General features: G+C 53.3%; 10 protein-coding genes across 10 annotated transcripts; 6 read left to right on the top strand and 4 right to left on the bottom strand.

Moving 5' to 3' along the window:
* Window positions 1-605: 605 nt before the first annotated feature.
* On the bottom strand, window positions 606-1,814 carry PG998_009395 (Ribonuclease 3; the record flags this gene model as incomplete). Its single annotated transcript, XM_066876211.1, has 1 exon — window positions 606-1,814. One exon carries the CDS (start codon window positions 1,812-1,814, stop codon window positions 606-608), a length of 1,209 nt encoding a protein of 402 aa, XP_066728367.1.
* Window positions 1,815-2,131: 317 nt separating this feature from the next.
* Window positions 2,132-2,519, top strand: PG998_009394 (uncharacterized protein; the record flags this gene model as incomplete). Its single annotated transcript, XM_066876210.1, has 3 exons — window positions 2,132-2,334; window positions 2,394-2,446; window positions 2,497-2,519. The coding sequence occupies 3 exons, from the start codon at window positions 2,132-2,134 to the stop codon at window positions 2,517-2,519; spliced, it is 279 nt and encodes a 92-aa protein (XP_066728366.1).
* A 1,494-nt stretch (window positions 2,520-4,013) lies between these two features.
* PG998_009393 (uncharacterized protein) lies at window positions 4,014-6,879 on the top strand (the record flags this gene model as incomplete). Its single annotated transcript, XM_066876209.1, has 6 exons — window positions 4,014-4,127; window positions 4,366-4,449; window positions 4,530-5,600; window positions 5,667-5,984; window positions 6,035-6,295; window positions 6,355-6,879. The coding sequence occupies 6 exons, from the start codon at window positions 4,014-4,016 to the stop codon at window positions 6,877-6,879; spliced, it is 2,373 nt and encodes a 790-aa protein (XP_066728365.1).
* Window positions 6,880-8,007: 1,128 nt separating this feature from the next.
* On the bottom strand, window positions 8,008-8,996 carry PG998_009392 (uncharacterized protein; the record flags this gene model as incomplete). Its single annotated transcript, XM_066876208.1, has 4 exons — window positions 8,008-8,073; window positions 8,141-8,437; window positions 8,518-8,718; window positions 8,814-8,996. The coding sequence occupies 4 exons, from the start codon at window positions 8,994-8,996 to the stop codon at window positions 8,008-8,010; spliced, it is 747 nt and encodes a 248-aa protein (XP_066728364.1).
* A 434-nt stretch (window positions 8,997-9,430) lies between these two features.
* PG998_009391 (Protein phosphatase 2C-like protein) lies at window positions 9,431-11,369 on the top strand (the record flags this gene model as incomplete). The annotated part of the gene is made up of 2 exons (XM_066876207.1): window positions 9,431-11,178; window positions 11,252-11,369. The coding sequence occupies 2 exons, from the start codon at window positions 9,431-9,433 to the stop codon at window positions 11,367-11,369; spliced, it is 1,866 nt and encodes a 621-aa protein (XP_066728363.1).
* Window positions 11,370-12,149: 780 nt separating this feature from the next.
* On the bottom strand, window positions 12,150-14,636 carry PG998_009390 (uncharacterized protein; the record flags this gene model as incomplete). The annotated part of the gene is made up of 3 exons (XM_066876206.1): window positions 12,150-12,969; window positions 13,025-14,339; window positions 14,411-14,636. 3 exons carry the CDS (start codon window positions 14,634-14,636, stop codon window positions 12,150-12,152), a joined length of 2,361 nt encoding a protein of 786 aa, XP_066728362.1.
* A 3,170-nt stretch (window positions 14,637-17,806) lies between these two features.
* On the top strand, window positions 17,807-19,152 carry PG998_009389 (uncharacterized protein; the record flags this gene model as incomplete). Its single annotated transcript, XM_066876205.1, has 2 exons — window positions 17,807-17,901; window positions 18,045-19,152. 2 exons carry the CDS (start codon window positions 17,807-17,809, stop codon window positions 19,150-19,152), a joined length of 1,203 nt encoding a protein of 400 aa, XP_066728361.1.
* Window positions 19,153-22,218: 3,066 nt separating this feature from the next.
* Window positions 22,219-22,734, top strand: PG998_009388 (uncharacterized protein; the record flags this gene model as incomplete). The annotated part of the gene is made up of 1 exon (XM_066876204.1): window positions 22,219-22,734. One exon carries the CDS (start codon window positions 22,219-22,221, stop codon window positions 22,732-22,734), a length of 516 nt encoding a protein of 171 aa, XP_066728360.1.
* Window positions 22,735-22,745: 11 nt separating this feature from the next.
* On the top strand, window positions 22,746-23,084 carry PG998_009387 (tyrosine phosphatase; the record flags this gene model as incomplete). The annotated part of the gene is made up of 1 exon (XM_066876203.1): window positions 22,746-23,084. The coding sequence occupies one exon, from the start codon at window positions 22,746-22,748 to the stop codon at window positions 23,082-23,084; it is 339 nt and encodes a 112-aa protein (XP_066728359.1).
* Window positions 23,085-23,729: 645 nt separating this feature from the next.
* PG998_009386 (uncharacterized protein) lies at window positions 23,730-24,203 on the bottom strand (the record flags this gene model as incomplete). Its single annotated transcript, XM_066876202.1, has 2 exons — window positions 23,730-24,085; window positions 24,152-24,203. The coding sequence occupies 2 exons, from the start codon at window positions 24,201-24,203 to the stop codon at window positions 23,730-23,732; spliced, it is 408 nt and encodes a 135-aa protein (XP_066728358.1).
* Window positions 24,204-24,388: the final 185 nt, after the last annotated feature.

Below are 24,388 nucleotides of genomic sequence, written 5' to 3'. Positions count from 1 at the left end.
AAATCTGGGGTAAGGCTTACGGCAGTACCGGTCCAGCACCTACAAGCCGTCAAATTTCCCAATGCCTCGGCGCAAAAGGGGCGCTTGGCAGGGCTACCCTTGGGCCTAAGGGAACCCCAACCAGCCAACATCGCGCTGCTCCCTCCAGAACTCCCAGAATTGATAGCCGCCCCTTGTCGCGGGGCTATCTCGTCATCCCGAGGTACACGTGAAAATAAAAAGACGGTGATATGCGAGAACGGCCACCACAGATCAAGATAATCTACGACTTGGCTGTAGCATAAAACCCTGATCTGTATTGTCATTGAGAGAATGTCCACATGTTGGGACCCAATTTGCACGACCCAACCGTTATTGATTCAAGGTTGGCAAGTGGCTATACAGTATGTTCGTGTCTGTCTCGTTTCCTACCGTGGTGCACGTAATTACTTGAGCTGGCACGTTGAGGTCGCAGCAGTCAGAAGCAGTTGCATACATACCTTCTTAGCCGTTGTCCATCCAGAGCATCCTTGAACCAATGGAGGGCTTGCCGTCAAATGTGAGCGGTGGCCACGCCGAAACTACGAGGACTTCTCAGACAGCCAGTCCAGTGAACGAGTAGTATCTCAATCGTACTGCACTTGAGCTTCCATGGCATCCTCCAACTCCTTCCTTTTCTGCTCATACTTTTTCATGAGCTTCTTGTTCTTCATCGCATTCTCGGCTGCTATGGCCCCAGCCTCTTTCTTAGAAAGGGCACTGCCGAAGCCGAGCCGTACTCTGCTCTCACCCCACGCATCTACATAGACAGCTACCGTAAACCGGCGTTGCCCATTCGTTTTATCCACAGACTCATTCTCGTCCAAATAATAGATCTTGACCCCTTTTGTGCCAATTTTCTTAACAAGCCTGTCTTTAGGGTGGCCATCCTCCGAGGTCACCGGTGTTGCCAGTTTCTCGTCAGAACCTGCGTTAGTGCCCACTTGCTGAGAGCGTTGGCGATTGTTGTATTCGGCTTTGATCTCCTTGGCAAGGTCTTTGCTCCAGAGTGCCTTCATCCACGATGAGGCGCGTCCCAGTCCAAATTCTGGGTCGCTCAAGACAACAGCAGCAACGTAGGCCTCGAATATGTCCCCGAGGACTTTTTTGTATGTCTTTTCCTTGGCGCTGTTTCCTTTGCCGCTGCTTCCCATATCAAATTCCTTGGGGAAAATGATACGTTTGTCAAGCCCATATGCTTTGGTGTACTTGGAAAGCGTCTCGTTCTTTACCAAGTACTCACGATGCTGAGAGCATCTTCCCGCCGGTAGATTTGGGAACGTCTGGTAGATGAAGATGGTCGCGAACATCTCGAGGTAGGCGTCACCAACCCACTCGAGCCGCTCATAACTCAATTCACCAGGCCGAGACACCATTCCCGAATGAGTGAACGCCGCCCTATCCAGCACAGGGTCATTAATAGGAGGCAGAGCAGGCGTGTTTGAGCATATGTCACTTGGTGTCCATGCTGTAAGACCAGTAGGTGTAGGAGGCGTAAGGCCCGGGCTTTGCGACTCGTCCAGCTTTGGGACTTTGTTGGCTGATGTCGGAGGTTGCGTAGGTACGATCGCAAAGTAAGTTACAGCCGGAAGTAGTTTTCTGCTGATCGCTGAGATAGATTCCCCATTGTTGTTACTCTCAGGTTGCTTCCCTAAAGCAATGTCTTGCTTGAAAGCGCGAGCTGCTTCCAGGAGATCCTCTGCATGCTTAATGATTTCTAAAATGGCATTGTTTGCGTCGGCGCTGGCGTTGGAGTCCACGCCGCCAGAAAACTCCGAGAATTGCCGTTTTGACATTGCGAGTGTTGTGTGAGATGAGTTTGTGCAGGCGGTCTCTGACAGTGAGTGACGAAGAAAGAAACAAGCCAATCCAATCGAGTGCACTGGGATGCGGGTCCTCTTTTATCGATTGGTTGGTTGGCGCAGCTTAAGCTTTGGGGTAGTGCATCGACTTTTGGATCGCGACAATCTGACTGCATCTTCGCAAACACTGATCTATGTCCTGAACAAAATGGCAGTGCCACGAGCGAGGTTGTTGAGCCTCATGAAGGTCCGTATACTGGCAATTGCTGCCCAAATGGCCAAGACACTGATACCAGTCAATCGCAGGCACAATGCGAAATCTTCTCGACAACGTACAACCCCGATGGCATCCGCATGGGCAACAAAATCCTCCGACAGCGATTACGAGGGCCTTCGCTGGCCAAGTACTACCCCCAAAGGGCCCGCAACTGAATGAGCTCCTTAAGGAGTTCAAACATCTCGAGTTGGAGGGCGTGGATGAGGAGTTCGAGGACTGGCAAGAACACATTGCAGGGTTCGTATCTACCGGGACAGCGATCGGGTTTGGAGCGCCAGGCTAACGGTTCATAACAGCGTGCGTACACGAGGAAAGCAACCGCCGAAGAAGAAAAGAACCGCCCCAGCTGGTAAGTAACCAGATTCCAAGTTCGATTGATCATGCTAACGCACTTGTTAGCCCCGGAGAGAGGAAAGAAATAAGCGATAACGCTATGAGACGACATGTAAAATATGTACAACATCATAGACCAAAGACAGTACTACCCATGTCTACATACCGCGAGAAAACACAGAGATGATGCCTCGGACATTCGGGCAAGGGATGCCCAAGGCTGGTGTCACCCAGGCTTTACGAACACGGCCCCTACAGCCTTCATCCTGGTCGTTGGGGTTGGCCAGGGTATTATCTGTCAAAAAATATGGACAGTTTGGGCTTATATCTTCGTTTCAAAGGTGCTTGCTGCATATGATAAAGACGTGTGTGGTATGTTGACAATCTGGCTTGCAGTCGATCTTCCTTTGGATGGCGAATCTCACCAGCAAGATATGGTAACACCACCAAAATATTCCAAGATCCTCCAGGGGTTCACAAGCCATTGGTAATATTGCAGCTGCTTTCTTGCTAGGTGAAATGGCAAGATGGGCGTACCCAGAAAGTCTGGGACCCATGCGTATCTACACTGCTAGTACTAGGCCTTATGCATTGTGAGGACGGCATCCTACTCTGTTGCCTGCTGTTGACTCCTGGACGGTAAGCTCTCAAGGGAAGCGGCTATGGCAGGATGCCAAATTCTGGGTTACTGCTGCATCTAAGACTTCCTTTTCACGTTTGCGTGTTAACGACTTCTCACAGACTTCATGGATGTATTTTTACGGCTGGTGGGCAGTCGACGTTTGGTTCATTGGCCTAGTAACGTGACCAAGGTGTGTATTACATAAATTCATCACTTGCGATGGGTCGCAATGGAAAACTGCACTTGCTGTAGCCCATGCAAGTTGAGTTGATTGTACATATAGACTCCGGTGCCTGGTCAGTGTAGGGGGCTCCTCCCCTGGCACTCATGGCCAGCTAAAGTGTCCCGATGCTTCAACATACTATTCACGGCTGCCTTGTGATACAGAACCAGGTGCAAAGAGACATTCTTCTGTCAGTGACTTCTGCGCACCAAGGCTCGAGGTTGTTGGGCCGAGGGCACATAGGAGCATCGTCGTTGGCCGGCACTTATCCTGTATGAAGAGCACCTGTTAACCGTTCCCCCTATGCAGTTTTTACTTAAACTCCTTCTTCCTAAGGGGGTTCTAGATCGGTGATCGAGCAAGTACTGCTCTGAGAAGCTCTTTCCTCTGCTGTAAGCAGCTATCCTAAGCAAGTACGGGTACCTACCATCATTGCACCCCGTTTCCTACCTACCCGCAGCAGCTGTACTCTAAATTATTCTCGTCACTTCTGCATCTTGTTCTCGTCTTCGTCCCATCTTTCACCTCACCTCAATTTCGGTCACGGTTTTGGGTTTCCACCTGTCCACCAGACCAGAGATTCTCTTCTCTTCTTCCCTTTCTTCCGTCATATTTGATCTATCCTGATTGCTATTCTGGGCATATCTGCCATCTTGCAATTTTGTTTTGAGAGGTTAGGTCGTCAAACGTGCACAAAATCACACACCAAGTCCAACAATCCGCAGATTCGTCTTTAGGATGGCTGGCAACGCTTCCACTGGCTCACCGGTCGTTCGTCGACCTCTTGCATCCAAGAGTGTGGCAATGGAGGACAACATCATGCATAACAATGCCGATTCGGCTGTTGTAGAAGTAAGCAGGTTTAATTTTCCTCCCCTTCCGTTCCCATCATCAATCGAATTCGCAACCGCACAACTTGCCAAGCATACAGGCGAGTATCGACTTGTGGTTTGCATCTTCTACCTCTACCAAATCATTCCCGAGTTACCACACCTTCTTCTACCCCAACAACACCTACAATAATTGCCTTATTTCCAGAATCCCTTGTTCGTACGTCGTGTGCAAGTAACATTGACAATTTACGGATCAGGATCAAGCCATGGCAAAGCCGTCTCTCAAGAAGTCATTGACTAGTCTCTCCACGGCTTCTCTTGTCAATCAGAGCTGTCCTAAGGTACGTTGCTTATGCTCCAGCACGTTTGATGCCCCATCTCACTACATGGTCGTCACGTATTCTCTACCTCGAGATAGCAGAAAACTGACTGGTTGGCGAAGAAGATGAAGCTGAACCACGATGCACTCGGTCCTTCGGACACTTCTGGCACTCCCGACTCGAGTCCTATGGATAGACTCCTTGCTGACCTCACGGAGCAATCTGCCAAATTGCAGAAGCAGGGAGAAGCGTACAAAGTTGCATCCCACAGTGCCGCGTACCTGAACCCAGGCCACCACCTTTCCAGCCATTCGATGCCGGACACACCCGCTACGGAAAGCTTCAATACGACTGGCCCGTCCACTCGACCCACCAGTGCCATCACCAATGGTGGCCAGTCTAGTGATGATGAGGTGAATCGGCTGAAGAAGGCTTTGGCTGATGCACAGAATGAGATCAACAATCTCAAGGGCCAGCCCACTAAGCCGGAGTTCGATTCTAGCCCCTCGGTTTCAGGAGTTGATTATGCTGCTGACCAAGAAGCCTCGAGCGGACCTGCCATTGGTGGCCCCAGTGCCATTCTTCCCCCTCAGCCGAATCGAGAACAGGCTAACAACTGGAATGGTTTCGATGACTCTCGTTCGGATATCAGCGAGGCTTATTCGGCAAATGGCTTCAACCGAGCGCGTGCTATCTGGGGCAATGCCTCACGCCCTGGCCAAAGCTTTGTGCAGAACCAGAGCGGCTACTCTAACAATGAGATGTCCCATAATGGACATCCCACTTGGACATCCCGCAATGGATCTCAAGGCTTCTTGGAACCCCCTGTTAACTACAACGGAACAGCTGGCGACATTTATCGTAACGATCGCCTAACCCCAGAGTACAACGATATAACTGTCCGAGCACCAGGTGGTCGTCGAGGAGGCCGTAGCCACGAAAGCCGTTTTGGTACGCCATCCTTCGGCAGCCAGGCCAGTTATGGCAACGGCTACAACAACTATGGCCAGACTCCTTTCGACATAGGCGCTGGAAACATGCCTGGTTCCGGCCAGTACCCGATGGGCATGGGTCCATATCCTCATCAGCAACAAGCCCCCGTTGGCACTCCCTTATCTCCCCTGGCCACCGAGTTCACTTCATCTTCTTCTGGAGGTCCATGGAAAACCGAGGTATGAAGTTGTGGCTTCGGCTTCACACTAATCATTGGAGGTTTGGTACTGATTTGTGACATCTAGCAGCCTGTGGCTACAGAAGGCCCGACCTATTTGCCTACGACTGAGCCGTTGAACTACCGCCGTCTTCTGGACCGTAACGTCAACTGCAACTGGAAGTACATTGTCGACAAAATTGTGTGCAACAACGATCAGCAGGCCTCCATCTTCCTCCAGCAGAAGCTCAAAGTGGGCACTCCGGATCAGAAGTACGAGATTGTCGATGCGATCATCCTCCAGGCTCACTCTTTAATGGTCAACCGCTTTGGCAACTTCCTTGTGCAGCGCTGCTTCGAGCATGGAACCCCGAACAAGTCATCAAGATTGCTGAGGCCATTCGCGGTCATACGTTGAACCTTTCGATGGATCCTTTTGGGTGCCACGTTATCCAGAAGGCATTCGATTCCGTGCCCGAGGACTACAAGTGTCACATGGTTGGTGAGCTGCTCCGCGATATCCCCAAGACCGTCATTCACCGCTACGCTTGCCATGTCTGGCAGAAGCTATTCGAGCTCCGATGGACGGAATCTCCTCCTCAGATCATGAAGTATGTCAATGATGCCTTGGAGGGTATGTGGCACGATGTTGCCCTCGGCGAGACTGGCAGCTTGGTCGTCCAGAACATTTTTGAGAATTGTCTCGAGGAAGACAAGGTATGAAGCATCTGCATACAAGCCCACTTCAAAAGGATGATGGCTAACTACTCGGACAGCGCCCTTGCATTGAAGAAGTGCTCCAGAACATTGACATCGTTGCCCATGGCCAGTTCGGAAACTGGTGCATTCAGCACATTTGCGAGCATGGTGCTCCTGCTGACCGCAGCCGCGCTATTGACCATGTCATCCGTTTTGCAGCCGAGTACAGTATGGACCAGTACGCATCCAAGGTAGTCGAGAAGTGCCTGAAGATTGGTGGTCCCGAGTTTCTTGCTCGCTATCTCGACCGCGTCTGCGAGGGTCGTGTCGACCGACCTCGAATCCCGCTGATCGACATTGCCAGCGACCAGTATGGCAATTATTTGATTCAGTACATTCTCACGAATGCCAGCCCCCAGCATCGCGAGATCGTTGCTGCCCATATACGTAAGCATATGGTGTCCCTTAGAGGTTCCAAATTCGGCTCTCGAGTTGGCATGCTTTGTACCAACCCAGCCGTGGCCACGCGTCCCGGTCCTTGTGTCAGCACCAATGTCGGTCGGATGCCTCAGAACGCCAGATGGAGCCACTCATACCAGTGATGGAGCGGCTCAGCTTGTTATGCGTTCGTTTACAATAAGCGAACTCGGTTTTGGTCATTCAGTAAGTCGGCCTGTCGCTCATCCTTTGGCACCACGATCCAATATTCGCGAGTGAAACCTAACAAGAACAGGCAGTAGTGAAACGTAATCTCGACGGTCACAACAAGTGACCGGGTCAAAGTTGTATCGATACCTCGCCGACCAGGACGTTTCGTTCTGCGTTGCACACTCTCTCATCTCGTCTCTTTTCGACTTCACCAAAAGCAACTAGACATCTCACATCGGTTCAGCCTTGGGACCACCGACATCTGAGCATCTTGAGGAAATCTTTTACAGAATCATACGTCTATGACATCCTACACCACGGCGGGCTACTGCCTGGTCGCTGGTGCCTTGGACACATCATCCTTACGGTTTTTGCGATACGAAGTCGAACATCTGGGGCGTCCATCGATCATACCTCGCTTAATCTCAAACCCACACCACCACTTGGATGAGCGGTGGACAAACCAATACTTCCACCGTCGATGATTCGTTTTTCTGTCACATTTCTAGTCCATTTCCAGCCCTCGGCTTCAATCGGTCTTTGATGTGGCCCCGTATGCCAACAAACATGTTGGTGTGAATGCTTTGTGTGCATTGTACACTAGACGGAGCGTGGCACATACTAAGGCTTGAGAAAGGCTTTGATTTGCGTGAGTTTTAAGAGGAAAGAGAAATGGTGGACGGGAGTAGAGTCGAGGATAGAAGAAAATGGTTCTCAGAATCTTTAGCATTGTTTTCAGAGCTGTTTTGTTTGTGTATTATGGCAGAGAGAATAGATATGCTGTGACGGGGTCGAGCCCGGAACAGTCTAAAGCATTGACGATTGTATTGAGATAGCCAGTCTTTAGAAACACAAGTGATTTCTCTGTATACACACCTGGGCAAGCCGGGCTTTCATGATCTGCAGCCATTGGCGACCTCCGTGAGTATACAGAGGGCAATTTTGTCAGGTTTCTGTTTGGTAGCTTAAATCACCAGTGAGTTCGATAAATGACATGCACAGTGGTGGCCAGTAACAATACACAAATAAGCAATTTGCTCCTCAGTTACTTTGACAATTGAGTTATGAGTTATAAACGGAATCTAGGTGGCCGGCCTCTTCTCCCATGGCTTCAGGGGTACCGGACGACCGGTGGTAGTAGTTATTGACTGGGTAGGGAGTCAGTCACTCAAAGGTAGCAGTTGAAGAACAAAAGCCAAGGGAAATTGATCTTACCGGATCATTGATCACAGTATCGGGGATCTTCTGGATGCCAGGGATCTCCTTCCCACTCTGGAGGAACTCAATGATCTCTTCGAACTTCTTAGGATACGGCTCCTTGCCTCCATCCGCTGAAGCTAGATCATCTTTCTTCACATACAGATCGGCCTTGGGGGCAGCCAGTTGCCATAGAGGCGCGGTCAGCTCTCCAGCAGCAGAGGGAACCGAAAGCTTCTCGGATGGGATCTGGTCGACTGGCACATCGCCCCAGTCGCCTGTCAACGCAGCGTATCTGCGCTTTCGTAGGTCCGGCTAAGAATATGACGACAATCTCCGGTTTCAGTCGAATGCAGCAGAGGGGGAAATGCCAAGTAGACATGCAGACAGCTTACCTCGTGGAGACGTTCCTGCTCGAGGAGGAACTGAGGGATCATGTCTACCTTGGGCACCGCAACCCCATGGCGGTAGGCTTGATACATGGCGGGATCTACCTTGATACGGACCTTTTCCTCGAATCGCTTGATCCGGCACGATAGCGCTATGTCGGCCGGGCTGGGGCCATCCTGTGTATAGAGCTCTTTGGACAGTTGTTCCTGGGAGATGACGGTTATTCAACAGCGGACTAAATATACACAGCACACGATAGCCAGAGAGTCAATCCATCAAGACAGAGGAAAGAAGTAGTTACCTGGAAAACGCGATCTTTGGCCCAGGGATAGCTATCGAAGGCACGATAGACGGTGCTCTGGTCGGATCCCGTGTCCGTGTTGGCGCTCCCGGGGAGTGAAGCACTAGTAGTAGGAGGGGGTTGGCTGTCGTTTGCCTTGGAGGACGAGTCCGCGGCAGCGGCAGCGAGCTCGCTTTGGTTCATCCTGGCTTTGGTTTGGAGCTAGCTGCTCATCCAGATCGATCTTATGGAAACAAACTGATTGATAACGGGCTGTCTCGGCATGTGATATTCCCAGATACCGAGAGCGTGAAGGGTCGGGTCGGGTTGGGTTGGCTAGTTGGTGCGGCCAGCGCCCGGAAACCCACTGTAGGTCCAGTAGTTGGGACAGGCTACAGGAGATCTTCAGTGCACCCCCAGTAGCCAGTCTGCCCCAGCGCTCTCCTACTACTTGCTTTACCTACTTAGCTGCATTGGGATCGAACCCTCATTCCTCATCCGTCCTCGACCCACCATCCCACCATCCCACCCCGTCCATTCTCCTTTGCGGCGCGTTTGACCCCGACTTTCACTCTCTTACCAAACAATACTCCTGAAGTTTACGAGAGCCAAGGACGCTCTTTCTTGCCCGGGTCCCAATGCGTTGTGCAGCCGTGAGAGCTTTCCGGACAACCTGTCAAACCACCGTCCGAGGCTTGTCTCGAAACGTACGCACGCGACAGGTTGGTCTATTGCTGCAACCCACCAATACAGGGCTCACCAAGCTTGGCGGCTTGCGATCGTTGCATTCCTCCAGCTCCTGCTCCTCCTCCTCCTCCTCCTCGTCCACCCAAGCGACCCGATCTCAGCAGCGACAAAATGCTATAGGGGAGCCGCTGCAATCCTCCATGTATTTCAGAAGAGTCTCTGTCGCATTGGTCTCGGGCCTGGTCGGCTACGGTGCCTGGTACAACTACAAGGGTGACCCATCCTCCGACGCGGCAGTCGCCCGCTCCTACACGACCGGCGCCGCGAACGGCCCGAGCAATGCTGCGCCGACCCGGAACGTCTTGGTAGTAGGCGCGGACGAGCTTCACACCGGAACTTTTGTCGGCGAGGGCCCCATTGCTAAGAGCGCCGACGGGAGCGGTGGCAACATTCTCGAGATGCTCACGCCTGACCAAGCCACCGAGAAGCTGCGGGACAACCAAGTCTCGTACATGGTGAACCGAGGCCAAGGCGTTCTTCGATACGACATCGTTCAGCTGGCAAGCAACAACCCCATCGAGGACGACCATGCCGAAAAGATCGTCGAGGTCACCCCACGGGACGCCCGCGCCACGGGGGAGTCAATCAACGATTGGATGTTCTGGGGCGTCTTCGACGGCCACGCTGGCTGGACCACCTCGGCCAAGCTGCGCCAGACTTTGATTACGTCGGTCGCTCGCGAGCTCAACACTACCTACAAGGCTGCTACTGCTCTGGGCGCCCCTCCCTCGCCCGACGCCATCGACGCCGCTATGAAGCTCGGGTTCACGCGACTGGACCACGAAATCGTCCACGAGAGTGTGGACAAGGTTCTTAAGTCCAATTCAAAGCGGGTGGCTGCTGAGCTTCTGGGACCTGCTTTGTCAGGCTCATGTGCCCTGCTTTCCTTCTACGACAGCGCCACGAAGACGCTGCGCGTAGCGTGCACTGGCGACTCGCGAGCCGTTCTGGGACGCCGGAGCGATTCTGGCAAGTGGACCGCCACCCCTCTTTCCGAGGACCAGACTGGCAACAACCCCAGCGAAGCTGCACGCTTGCGCAAGGCTCACCCGGGCGAGGAGCGTGTCGTTCACAACGGCAGAGTCCTCGGCGGTCTAGAACCTACCAGGGCATTCGGTGATGCCAGCTACAAGTGGACCCGCGACATCTCAGACCGGCTTCGAAAGGGCTTTTTCGGCCGCAGCTACTCGCCTCACCTCAAGACCCCGCCGTATGTCACCGCCGAGCCTGTTGTGACCACTACCAAGATACAGCCCGAGCGGGGCGACTTCCTCGTCATGGCGACGGATGGTCTCTGGGAGATGTTGACCAACGAGGAAGTCGTAGGTCTCGTCGGTAAGTGGGTCGAGACGCAGGCTATGGAGAAGTCCAACTCGCAGTTCAACTCGGTCTGGTCCAAGATCTTCGGCTCGCAGCAGACCCTGCCCGTCGAGGGCACCAAAGATGGCAACGGCCCCGACGGCCAGAAGACACCCATCCGCCTGCAGCAATGGGGTATCTCGCCCAACGACAAGGAGCGATTCGTTGTCAAGGACAGCAACGTCGCCACCCACCTGATCCGAAACGCTTTGGGAGGCAAGAACGAGGAGCAGGTTTGCGCTCTCCTGACTCTGGTTTCGCCCATGTCAAGACGATACCGGTACGTTTTTACCCCTATCTATGCACATTGATCGTGACGTCTGATTCTCTTGCTAATAAATAATGGACTACAGTGATGATTTGACGGTTCAGGTCATCTTCTTTGGCAACGGCAACAAGACCGGCGAAGTTCTTGTCAACCAAGAGGCCACAACGCCGTCCAAGCCCGCTGCTATGAAGCCCAAGTTATAGTTTGACTACGACAGCAAAAGATGTTTGACCAAGGCCTGGTCCTGGTCCTGGTCCTGATTCTGGCTTGGATGCACACTTTGTGAGTTACATAATGGGCCTTTGTATAATAGAGCCTGCGCTCTTGTCGACAAAAGACTTGAGGGAAGACGAGAGACGAATCAGCAAGCGAGTAGGCAACAAATCAGTCAAATCGGGCGTTCCGGGAGAGAGAGGGGAGACGAATAGCGCCAAAAACAGATCCGCGATAAACCAGCGTTGAATGACGAGCTACAGGTCGATCGAGAAACCGGGAGACCTTTGGCTGAAAATACCAATTTGAGTTTTTTTTTTCGTCTCCTCATTATGTGCTTGCCACCTTGGGGGGCAATTTGCCCGAGTCGGGTTCGTGATATGGTGTGATGTCCCTGGTCTCAAACTGCTCGCTGTCTTGCTTGTGGTACTTCTATCTTGTGCACTTTCTGATCCCCTTTGCTCAAACATGCAATGTTCAAGAACAAGGCGCTGTTCAACGACACTGTATTTCTTATTAAGAGACATCAATTCTTTGCTCACCGTGTTGGTACGTGTTCATATTAAGATAGAAAACTCGTGTTTCTGACAAACGTTTATGGGCCTCTAAAGGTCTCTAGAAACATCTTGTCGCCGCTATCCGCCTCGATCCTCTCATTATATATAACCAAAGACCCAGCCATCCTTGAAATCTCACCGAAGAACGCCATCCGTGATCCCCCTCCCCTTTTTATAACCCTCAAACCTAGGTTATCTCTTACTCATGGCTGCTTAGTATCGATAGCCTCCATTGCCCCATTGGCCCTGTTGCCCCCCATATGGTGGATAACCGCCCTGAGGCGGCGGAGGACCCTGACCCCAACCAGGAGGCGGTGCGCCATAGGTCGGTTGAGGTGGGTATCCTTGCGGTGGCGGCATCCCGTATCCTTGAGGGGGCGGGCCGCCGTAGCCCTGAGGGGGCGGGCCGCCGTATCCCTGTGGGGGCGGCGCGCCATAACCCGGTTGCGGCTGGTATCCTTGAGGACCGCCGCCGTACTGAGCTGGCGGTGCTTGGCCGTGGTAGCTAGATCCGGCGCCCGAGTAGTAGGAGTCTGCCGCGCCTCCAGTAGCAGGCCGAGGCTCTTCCTTGTATCCGAAGCTACCAGGGGGACGACTGCTCGGAGTTTGCGAGGGCTCTGGGGAACTGGCACCCATGTAACCAACGCCGCCACCCTGTCCGGCGCCCATGGCGTCCAAATCACGAGTCGCAACTTTGCTCCAGAGCGAGTTTGTAGGTCTTCCATGGCCTTTGTTACTCATGATATCTCCGACACCCCCATCGAAGATACCACCGCCGTGGGAGTGTCCCCTGCTCTTATCCTGTCCTTGGAGGATATGGTTTTTACCATCCTTGACGCTCTGGGATCCGAGAACGTGGTTCAGCTCGTGTCGACGAGGGTACTCATCGGCCCACTTGCGGACGGTCTGGAACATTTCACGGTGGATTTCCGTTCGCTCATCACGCAGAGCCGGGTGATGGAATGCCCGAATCACGTCGTTCACGACCTCGTCAACGGGAACACCGGGGTTCTCCCAAGCATATAAGATGCGCCTAGCCGTTTGGTTAGTAGTAGAAAAACATGTCCTCTGTAACGATGAAGACTTACGGGACAGCGTATTGCAGAACTGTGGCAGCAACCCTTCCAGCACATGAGTTCAGAATATTGGTGAAATGGTCCTTGGAGAGCATGGAGTGCGTGGGGTCGGTACAGTTGGGGTTCCTCCATGGCTCAAGCTGAGCGTTGGCACTTGTGGCGATAACGCCAGACGATCCATCCTTCAAAACCTTTGTGACCTGATTGATGATGGGCCGGATGAACGGGGCGAGAAGTCCAAGCACGAAGGCGGTCAGGGTCTCGCTAATGTGCTCGAGCAAGCTTTCCAGGCCAGGGATTTTGGCAATGCCCCTGTTGATGGACTTGACAATCTTGTCGCGGAACTTCAAGATGGGGTAGATCTGGCCAGAGACTTTGACGGGGTCGAAGCTCTCGCTCATACCGGGAACAAGATTGGTGTTGCGAGTCCCATCGCCACCACCTCGTGTGGACGAGTGCATCGCATTCTGTCTCTCCTGTTCGTCGGCCATTTTCTGGAGGTCACGGGCTTCGGAAGCGAAGCCACCGCCAATGCCTGGAAGCTTGCTGACCAGCGAGACGAAGCTGTTCGCGGTGCTGGGACCACCGAATCCGCGGGAGCCACTGCCTTCGCCCTTTGTGGCCATCTGGGCATTCAGAAGCGCCGAATTCATCTCATCAACCTCGGACTGGGTGAAGTGGTCGTTTGCCTCGCCCAGTACCGAGTGCAAGAAATCTACACCGCCGAAGGTACCCGTAACAATTGGGTAGATGTGTTTGCCGTTGATACGGATCTGCGATGCCGTTCCGCAGTGCGGGTAAACATCATTGTAACCAAGCTCACGCAGGGCCAGCTCGCAGTAGTTGCTATGAGCAGAGAAATCTTCCATGCAATGCAGCGATTGGCCCAGGCATCGCAAGGCCTCGCAGAGATCGTCCTCGTTGCCCTTGCGCGACGAGCTGGAGGTGTATAGCCTTCCGAAATGGATGCTGCGGGCAATGCTGTTCCTGAGATAGCCGGCACTGGTCGCCCAACCCCCGGCCTCGTTGGCGATGTAGTTCTTCATACCGGTGCGCATGTCGATCTCAGTCTCGGCCGGCAGAACGGGGCCGCGTAGACGTTTGTCGAACTCGCGAGCATCTTTGCCGTCGGCGTAGCCAAGAGGGTTATCGATGTGTTCCTCGGGACGGTAGACACCAAGGCGTTCCGCAGTCACCTCAAATTCCTCGGTTGCATAGCCATTCGCCAGGAACGACAAAATCCAAACAAGAACGCGAATGGTCTCGGCGTTCACGCCTTTCAGACTACCTACATCGACGGCCTGGGAATAGTCTCGCAACCAGTTCCCTGCACACAGCGATGCGCATTAGCTTTCGGTGCCGGAAAAAGGAAGCAGTTGGGTGCGTGGCTGAACTGACCAAAGTAGGTGCGCTGTACCAGAAGAGTCGTCCATTTCTTGCCGTGAAGAAAGGCAATGGTCTTGAGCATGTCCTCAATGTCGCCATGACGCCAGTTGTGGCCTTCGACTTGGGCGATTGAGGGGATGTTGCCGGCTCCAAAAGCAGCAGCTCGACCGGGCATCACCACCAAGACGATGGCGATGACCAGCAGCATGCTGCCGAAGCCGAGCTTGGGGGCCGCCATGGCTGTGTGTGCCTTCAGGAAGACGGGCGCCAAGTTTCCAAGACTCGATCGTGTCGTCTGGGTATGCAGTTGATGGAACGGAGAATAAGGGGTCTCCTTGATTGGAGCGCCGGAATGTGCAAGATTGGTTGCTCTTCCTGAATCTCACCATGCAATCAATGGGTTGGGGATGGCGGGGTAAGTCTCGAGGCAAGTGGCAAGGCAAGCAGCAAGTGAGCAAGTGAGGTGAGGCGAGGCGAGCATGCGAAAGTAAGCTAAGGTGGGGTTCGGTTTTGTCAACTCGGACTTGGAACAAGACGATGACCTCATCTGCGCTGCCGTCTTCTTCTGGCAGACCTTGGCTGCTTGGCCTCATCTGTTCTTTGGCTGATCCAGGTTGGTCTAGGAGAGCTGAAAGGGAGCCATGGGCCGCACCCTCCTATCAGCGACTAGTTGAGCCACTAAGCCAACCCCCAGCCACACTGCAAGTCAGATGTGCTGCATACCCAAAAGCACCCGCAAGCCAATGACGATGCGCCTGGTGCCGTCACAAGACGTCGCTTCTTGGCTTTCGTGCTTCGTCCAGACCGCGATCCGCTTTGGGCGACGAAGAGGAAACCATCCCCAGTTGGTGCGTGTGCGACATACCCCGACGCAAGGGAGGAGACGTCGCCGAGGGGACAACACGGCCCGAGAGGCATCGCAAACTGAAACTGCCGACTAACGGGCCATCTCGCACGGCTTTAGGCCCGAGCAGGCCGGATCTCTGTGTCTCTAACCGACTTCGGGAAAGATCCGAGTCAACTCTCTCTCTCTCTCTCGCTCTCTCTCTGCCAACTCAGCACGTAGGTCTCAGAACATGACCAGGCATCGGGTCTTCTCACCGGCCGAGTACACACATACTCGAAAGATCCTGCTTACCCGTTCGAGTCACATACAGCAAGTAAGCTTGCATTCGCAATGTCACGAGCGAGACGCGTCCACTTCCGTCTGACATGTCGTGCTATGACTAGGTACATATATGCATATGCAGCTCGTGGCAGTCAGCCCTATGCAGCCATTAATAGCCTAACTATGGGCCTCGTAATGTTGCCCGTGTTGCAATCGGGTCCGGTAGGTGGCGCGATGCGTTCGGATCCCAAGGCAGCATTGTCAACTACCCAGTCACCGCCCTTCCGCCCCCGCCAGCTTGGCTGCCTCGCCCGCTCCTCGGTGTGCTGCTAGGTCTAGAAAAGGCGGGAGATGGCTCCTTGTTGTCTGTTTCCATCTGACTTCAAGTGTACACGTGGCGGCATCGCAACTTGCGTGCCCCTTTTGTTGCTCGTCATATTTGTGGTCCTAGTAGCACCGCCTTGTGCGACAGTTCTTGGTAAGCTTCTAGAATTAGGACCACGGTTCCTATCATGCCCCAGCATGTTCGTTCCCTGTATCGATTTGCGGAGTGCCCCGGCGTCTGGAGCACATGTGCCACGGACGTACAGAGCCTCCGGTGCGGCCCAGATGCGCAGGTGGCTTACAGGGGGGAAAGCCTTGCTACAGTTGATCGTTTCCCGGCAGGCCTCAGTTCGACCTTGTTGGTCAACCTCCCCAATGTTCTTTTCCCCCATCGGAAAGTCCCTGCACACTTGTTGAAGCATTTCCAGCATTTCCAGCATTTCCAGCATCTCCAGCATCTCCGGCTGGGATGTGATTCGGTCGTTGGTTCTGAGACGTGACCAACAAGGCGTGCCTGGGGAACCCTGCAGGCTGGCTGGGCCAATAAGGCGACTGGTGGAGGAAGAAACACAATGCGGAACCGCTGAGATCGAGTATACGGATTACTAGAAACACAGCCACTAGCATGCTAACTAGTCATGCATCGTACCCGAAAGGGCGTGAATGAATCGTTATAGCATCCCTGGCCAACAACCTGGGCCCCGGAATTGAAGGCATAGGGCTTGTCGGGATTTCTCCGCGGCACACCACTACTGATTGATCTGCCCAGGCTGGGGGAATGGAAGTCATGACGTGCCACGGGGTAGAGACAAGCTTCCTGGGGAATACCAGATATCACGTCTTTCACGAAGTCGCCACCAACACTGGGGGAGCGTGGCTCGAATGCTGGTCGCCTCGGGTGTGATTAACTGTTCGATTGGATGCTCATCTTATTATTACATGATGGTGTTCCCTGTTAGATTGTCAGCGTGCAGACGGTAAACTGATATATGAAATCGGTCACACGAAGATGGCCAGTCAAGAGACGTTATATCAAATAGTTTCAACCTGGCCTTGCCCAAGGCTAGCAGTCCCCTTGGCAAGTCCAGGTACATTGCACTTATCCATACGATATTCTCCCTATTCTGGAAAGCGAGATGCCGGAGTTTGAGAGCACCATGCTGTACAAGTAACCGAGCAGGCAAACTAGCAACTAGGCCCGGAGTCTTGCCTATTAAAACGTGAAAAGGCGCGTAGGTTAACTTCATATGGAGTATACATGTTATGTAAGCAGCCTGTCTGCTTACATGTAAGGAACTGTTGTTCACTATGGCTTTAGTTTACTTAAAAGAGTGACACGCAGTTATCAAGATTCTGAACGCTGCAGTCAGACACGCTCTCATAGGCCGCATCTTACGAGCCGTACAGAGAGCGCTAAGTGGTGTCGATTCCGCCCGCCCCTTTCCCACCCAACACACTGCTAGCACGAACCGAAGAGATAGGTATAGACCTAGATTGTCTACCTACCAAGGACTAGGGCTAGATGCAAGGGAGAATATGCGGGTTGCACAGACTAGTAACCATGGTAGAAGGCCAACAACGAGCGAGAGGGCAGTGCCCACCATTCCGAAAAAGGTTCACAGGTCAGACTTCTGAACATTATCCAAGAATACGCGCTCAAAGCGGCGGCCCAGACCAGATGCGCAGTCATGTATGAGTGTTGGGCTGACTACGACACGATGTAGAAGCGGTGTGAATACAACGCATAGGTTGTTCGTGGAGGAAAGAAGAACCATGTATATAAGGGGTTCCAGAGCCGCCACAATCAGGGCCAGAAGCTATGATTACCGTCTTGTCTCTCATGAAACTCAACTTTATTAGAATATATCAAGACTACTCTTGAAACAGCCCGATTGCTTGGTCAGATCTAAAGAAAGAAGACCTGCTTCCATCATCACTTCCCACAGCTTATACATTATCCCTTCGATTTCACCCAAATGCCTCTAACACTCTGGAGAGACTTGTCACCGTTGGGACAAAACCCTCCGGTCCTGCACCGCGGACTCCCCGCATGTCTTGATCATCGGGGGAGGTGTTACCGGGCTCGTTAACGCCTGGGTTCTACTTGACCGTGGATATCGCGTCACAGTCTTGAGTTCGTGAGTGGAAAAAGGCTACTAACACATACATACATCCCAAGAGTATAATAAAGCTGACAATTGCCACCCCGTGAAGCTCATGGGCAAACAACGAGCAGCGCCTGACGTCGCAAATTGCTGGCGCGCTATGGGAGTATCCCCCAGCAGTGTGTGGATCTCACACGGACAAGATCTCTCTTGCCCATTCGAAGCGCTGGTGCATGACCGCCTATCACATTTGGGACGGAATCGCGTCTATCCCGGCCTTGAGCGAGGCGTCAGGAGTCCGTATGATGCCTTCGGACTTTTTCTTCCCCGCTCCCGTAGAAGCGGACGCAGCACAACAATCCAAGATGGTAGAGATCATGGCCAGTGGTGTCCGGGGCTTCTATCGCGGGGACGACTTGATAACCGAACGAGACGTTGACCCATCGTACGGTGCAGTGGACGCCTACGAGGTGATTGCTCCAATCATTGATACAGACAAAGCCATGGACTGGCTCATGCAGCTCGTGGACAGCAAGGGCGCCAACCTCGTCACGGAGACCATCGGGGACGACCTGTTGGACATTGAGCAGCAACTGCTCGAGAGGTTCGACGCAGACGTCATCATCAACTGCACCGGCCTACAAGGGCAGGTCCTCGCGGGAGATGACAGCGTATACCCAATTCGCGGTGGGCTGATTCGGGTCATCAACGATGGATCGGACTTCCCGAAGGTCGAGGCAGCCCTGACCATCACCGCAGATGCCGTCCACGATTCCAATGAAATCATCTTCCTTGTCCCGAGGAATGACAACATCCTGCTGATTGGCGGTATAGCGGAGCCGCATAAGTGGGACTTGGATCTGACGTTAGACAGCCCTATCATCCAACGCATGCGCCGAAGGTGTGAGGCATTCTTACCCTGCCTCAAGAATGCCCAGGTCGATCCAGACTACCCGTTGGCCCAGGGCCTCCGGCCCTTCAGAGGCAACAACGTGAGAGTCGAGCGTGAGCTGCGCAACACCAACAGCCGCATCGTCCATTCGTATGGCCAAGGCGGAGCAGGCTGGAGTCTGTCGTTCGGCTGTGCTCAAGATGTGGTCATGCTCGTGGACGAGGTGCTATCAGGTCTGCCGGCACGACCAATGAAGGAGATGCTCGGGGACCGCAGAGCAGCGGTGAAGCAGAGGTTCATGGCTGACTTGAGAGCGACGCTTTAGGCTTGGCTCGGTCCCGTCCATCATCAGAGGCGGGCGGTTTCGTATCACGCCGGCAGTCTTGCGCCTTTAAAAGGTGCGTATTGAGTTGCGTACTTTGGAGCACGTTTGTACAACAAGAGGTTCGTCAAGGGGGGTGGCTTAATTTCCATGTATGCTAGCGGATCCCAAAATGGTATGACGTCCAATCTGAGCTGCTATATTAGTTCGTTTTGGCTGGTTTTCTCCTATACGATTGGTCGTGTCGTCGGTGCGGCTCGCCGGGGGGCATTAAGAGAATGAGTAATGGAAGCTGACCACCACTGTTTGTGTCCAAACCAATGAGCTACAAGTAGAACTGCATTATCATGCACAACCATCCCAGCAATACCCGGCCGAACATGCCCATGGCGAAAAACCAAAACGAACGTGACCTGCCAACGCAAGCCCCGACATAGGCGGAGTAAGCAAATGGCAATGAAGTTGGTAAAGCGAGGATCTTGCAGCGCACCATGCCCACATGCTTGTGTATCCCATCACCTACCTGATGATAAATACCATAGGAAACCCAGCCGACTGCTCAACCATGAACGGACGGGGGAGATTGAGCATCAGTCAGGTACCCACAGACGCTGTCCCACCTACCCAAGACAAGGCATGGGATTCCAACGCTATCGACTTTTCGCGAGAAAAGGAGATTGGTTTCCTTACCGATGATGGTCCAAACGGGAATTCACTGCACCGGCTCGGGCTTCTTGGCGGCAGGGGCTGTTTCCCAATTTCACACCGAAGGAGCCGCTTCAGGGTGGACCTGGGCAGCTGGAGACGGAAGCGGAAATGGCGAGCGTGACCCGCGACTGAAACGGTGAAACCCACTGCTTGCCGCGCGGGAGGACCAGTGCAACATGGGGACCCCGGAAGGTCCCGGCGCGTTGCAATTTGAGACGAGACAAGACCACTGTGCAGCTTCAAGGGGCGCCTACATGGGGTAGCAGCAGTTGGCAAGCAAAGTGTTGAAGTAGGCCGTCAAGTGCGCATGTCGAGGGAGCGTGACTCCTGCTGCCTGTGGGTGACGTTTGACGCATTGGTGGGTTACGGCGACACGGTTTCTTCAAAGGCCGAAGGACATGCATGGAGTTGAAGACTTCGCTATGTCAATACAAAACTGGCTTTGCGTGGGGGGTTTGTGTCACATCAAACTACATGCCTCCTTCTTTCGAAAGTAAAATCCAGGCATCCAGGCATCCAGGCATCTAGGCATGCAGGTATGTATGTACCTTTCGAATGCAATCAGCGTTACGTTAAGAAAGTGGAGTGGTTCGACATCACCTGCAGGAGGGAAAAAAAAAGCACACACAAAAGAAGGCGGAGGAAATTGAAGCTGGCAGCTAGCTGGGCTACCAAGGCTACGTCATATTCGGCGATGTCGGTTTGTAAGAATAGTAGTGTACCATCCCGATGGTTCCTGAGGTACTCCTCTTCGTGCTGCCACATATCTCACCCACATGCTACTTTTTCCAGCGGGAAATTTGACTCGATTTGACTCTCGTATGCTGCCCTGCTGCCAGCAGCACCAGCCTACAGCCTGCCAGCCATACGTGATGCTGGTATTTCCAGGTTGCAGGCTGACCAACGGCTCAAAAAAGAACGTTTAGCGATGGGGTCTAGACTCTATCGCCAGGTAGCTGGTCGTTGTATCCTGGCCAGTGATGGCCACCCCCTAAAGCTGCGGTGGTTAGCCCAGATCAGGCGAACCAAGGAATATTGAATGCAAAACCTCGGAAGGCGCCGATGGATTTGACTGATCAATAGTCTGGGGAGCTCTGGGCAGACTCTGGGGGTCAGCCCCCCAGCCGCGCTCTTGGATGATTTGTCTTGTGGATTTGTCACAGAACCAAGTATGTAGAGACGATCGTCAAGTTGTATGTATGAATAGTCTCATGCTATGGGTCGTCGGTATGTACAGCCTGGCATGGTGGTTGGTGTTTGTTTGGATAGCGAGGCTAAAAAGTGACGCCAGATCGACACACAACCAGCCGAACGCGCGGTTTCAAGTCGAGTCCATACCGTGCCACCAGAAGACGAGCTGCAGACAAGTGGCAGTAAAGTGGTGTTGTTTGCCTTTTCCAGCTTTCCTCGGCCGCCAATAGACAGACAGCCTCTCGTCAGCGCCCCAATCCTGAACGATCGGTTTACTAGGATTCCCCCTAAAGACCCCCTAAAGACCCCCTAAAAGGATCACCGACGTAGACAGTAGACTTCACTAAAGAGGCTTGGGCCAAGCCAAAGTCAAACGACGCGCACGCGACAGTGGTGGGGGTAGGTAGGAAGCTGGCAACTTTTTCTTTTTCCTCCCTGTGCCACATTTCCTTCAGGCTTTGTTGTCCCAGCTCCAGACACTCCGTATGTGCGTACATACCTACTTGCTTTTATTAGCATCCGGGGTCGCGGCCGTCATCAATCTCCAGGACTCCATTACACAACTTAGAGTGCGTGCACACACACACACACACTCTCTCTCTCCCTCTCCGTCTTCCTCTGTGGTGCCCCAGACTCTTGTCTGTCTGGTGCAGCAGCCAAGCCAGCACTGTGAAAGAGCCCGTTTCTGGTTGGTTTGGGGACCCATAAAGGCCCTGCTGCTAAGTTTTTGGAGACGTCAATTCTCAGTGGTGGTTTGTCGGAGATTGCGGTGTTATAAATCCAAAAAGAGCAACCCCACGCTACAGCCTACAAGCCTTCCCCTACCCTAGTCGCCTACAAATCTGGCTTTGCCCAGTGCCCCAGATCGGTCGACGAGTTTATTACCTATTCCTCGCCTCAACCCTCGATCCGAGAAAGAGTCCTGTCTGCACCCAACTTTTCCTCCTTCAATTCACCACCACATCACATAAAACACACGATTCCTTTTGACAAGATGGACTTACTCAATTCTATCGTCGCTCTTGGCTTTAGTAGCAATCTCTAGAGTTCAGTTGTCCGAGTATCTCGAGCCATCTGAATCCGAGGTTGCTAACGCTCTCTTCCTTCGCTCTTATTTCTTGAATACCAGGATCCCCTTTACCAACTCGATCCAAGTTGTTACGCTTGACCATGTCTGACCCAAACGCCATTCAACTTTTGGACTGTGCTAGGGTACAGTCTCTGGAGGCCACCGCAATCACGGACCACCAAATCGTCATCGCTCCGATGGCCACCTCGCAGCTTTGCAGTCAAACAGCCGACGCAAAAGAGGTGCTAGAAATCACAGATGCTTCGCTGAGGCAGAAGCAGATCCTCAAGATCGCCCACCGTCAAGTCACGTGCCCTCCAACGTCCCCGGACACCGACGACGTATGTGCCAGCCAGCATATGGCCATTAGCCGTGCCGTGTCGTCGGCGGTCCCCCTGCCCTTGAATTTCGGCTGCGTCATTCCAGGCGTCTTCCGTAGCAGCTACCCGCAGGCGCAGGACCTCGCCTACCTCAGCCAGCTGAAGCTAAAGACCATCGTCACGCTCGTGCAGAAGGACCTCCCGGAGGGCTTCCAGGAGTTCATCGACGGCAATGGTATCACCCACAAGATCTTCGACATGGTGGGCACGAAAAAGGCCGAAATCCCCTGGGCTTGATGCGATCCATTATGGAAATCATCGCTGACCGGAGATATCACCCCCTCCTCATCCATTGCAATCATGGCAAGCACCGCACTGGCTGCGTCGTGGGCGTGTACCGGAAATGGAGTGGGTGGGATACTGCTTCGGTTGTGGCCGAGTACCACAAATTCGCGGCCCCCAAGGCACGCGACTCTGACGTGAAGTATCTGAACGAGTTCAAACTCGCGAGTCTGAAGCACGTTATGATGACCGAGAGGCAGCCTTATGGGATCACGCAGTTCAGTTTTCTCACAATGGTTGCGGCTATCAGCCTCGTTGTATGGCTTCTGACCTTGTATTCTTCTCACAACGAGTCATCGACGTAAGTTGCGAGAGTGTGGCTCGAGAGGTTGGAAGAAGCTTCGGGGATATACCGAAGCTGTGTGCACATATAGAAAGGGGCGAGTCGAGGTGCAAAACCAGAGATGGATGTGTCAACATGTGGGCGCCATGGCGTAGGATGACTGTATGGGGACAAGACACTCTTGTAGGACAGCATCATAAACATTCGGCATGGAGACGACTCAAGTGCTGAAATGTCTCCCCCGGCGTTACGGATTTGCTTTATGGGAACGGACTATTGCCGAGGGCCTCAATCACGCAACTCTCGGATTTCTTTTAGAGTGACCAGAACTATACTATTTCAATACAATACTAGTGAAGAGAAAAAAACATCACTTGAGTCGACTTGTGAGATATATTACAATTTTGACTGACCCGCCCCCATGTGTTGCGGTCTGTGTAATTGCCCTAGTTGACGTCGCACCCGGAATCGGCCTGCTGTCGGTCGTCATATCTTCCAAGATATCATCGTACATCTCATAGCCACCCGAGCTTATTCCTGTTTGCATCCGTGCAGTTTCTTGTCCAAAGTTTTACCTCACCCAGATCAACCCCTAGCCGTTCTCTTTATAGCAAGCTAAAGGGTATAGGTGGTGACACAAGGAGGCAGCCGCCCAACTCAGCTATGCTCAACCCCACCGAGGGTTGTTCTTCCTCTCCTCCTCCTCGGCCTTGCGGTCCGCCGTCGCGTACACCCAGCCGCAGCCCGCAAGGTTCATGAGCCCCAGGGCGATGGCGGACCCCCTGACAGCGCCCCTCACGCCGAAACGCTTGAAGAAGGCGCCCGGCTTCCGGCGCAGGGCCAGCAGAGCGTAGGTGCCGCTCGCGGCGGCCGTCATGCCTGCGCTGTCCTTTTTGAAGCCCTGCAGGTTGATGTAGCTCGCGAACAGTAGCACGGGCACAAACGCCATGGGCGCCTTTTGGAGGGGGCGCCAGTGCAGCGCCGTAATGAGCGTGGCCAGACCCGTGGGCGCCATGGAGTGAGCTGGTTTGCGTCAACAGTCAGTCGTGCCGTGGAAATGGATGGGGCCCGGGGAAATTGGAGACTTACTGCCCCAGGCGGAGAGGGTGGAAAGCGTTGCTTTGGAAGGTTCGGATGCCATTTTTGTGTGGTTGCTTGCTTTGACTTAGAGGCGGGTGGTATTGAATGAGAAGCGTGAATGTTACCTGGGGGTTTATGTCACGAGACCCAGAGACCACTTGTGAGGCTTGAGGATGGATGTCGGGGTTTTTCTTTTCCTTTCCAAGAGGGCCCTTTACGATATCCGGTGGTCTGGCTGTTTTACTT

Source organism: Apiospora kogelbergensis (genome assembly GCF_038363985.1).
Source record: "Apiospora kogelbergensis strain CBS 113332 chromosome Unknown utg000006l_segment0_segment0, whole genome shotgun sequence".
Lineage (NCBI taxonomy): Eukaryota > Fungi > Ascomycota > Sordariomycetes > Amphisphaeriales > Apiosporaceae > Apiospora > Apiospora kogelbergensis.
This window is presented reverse-complemented; position numbering and strand designations above follow the sequence as displayed.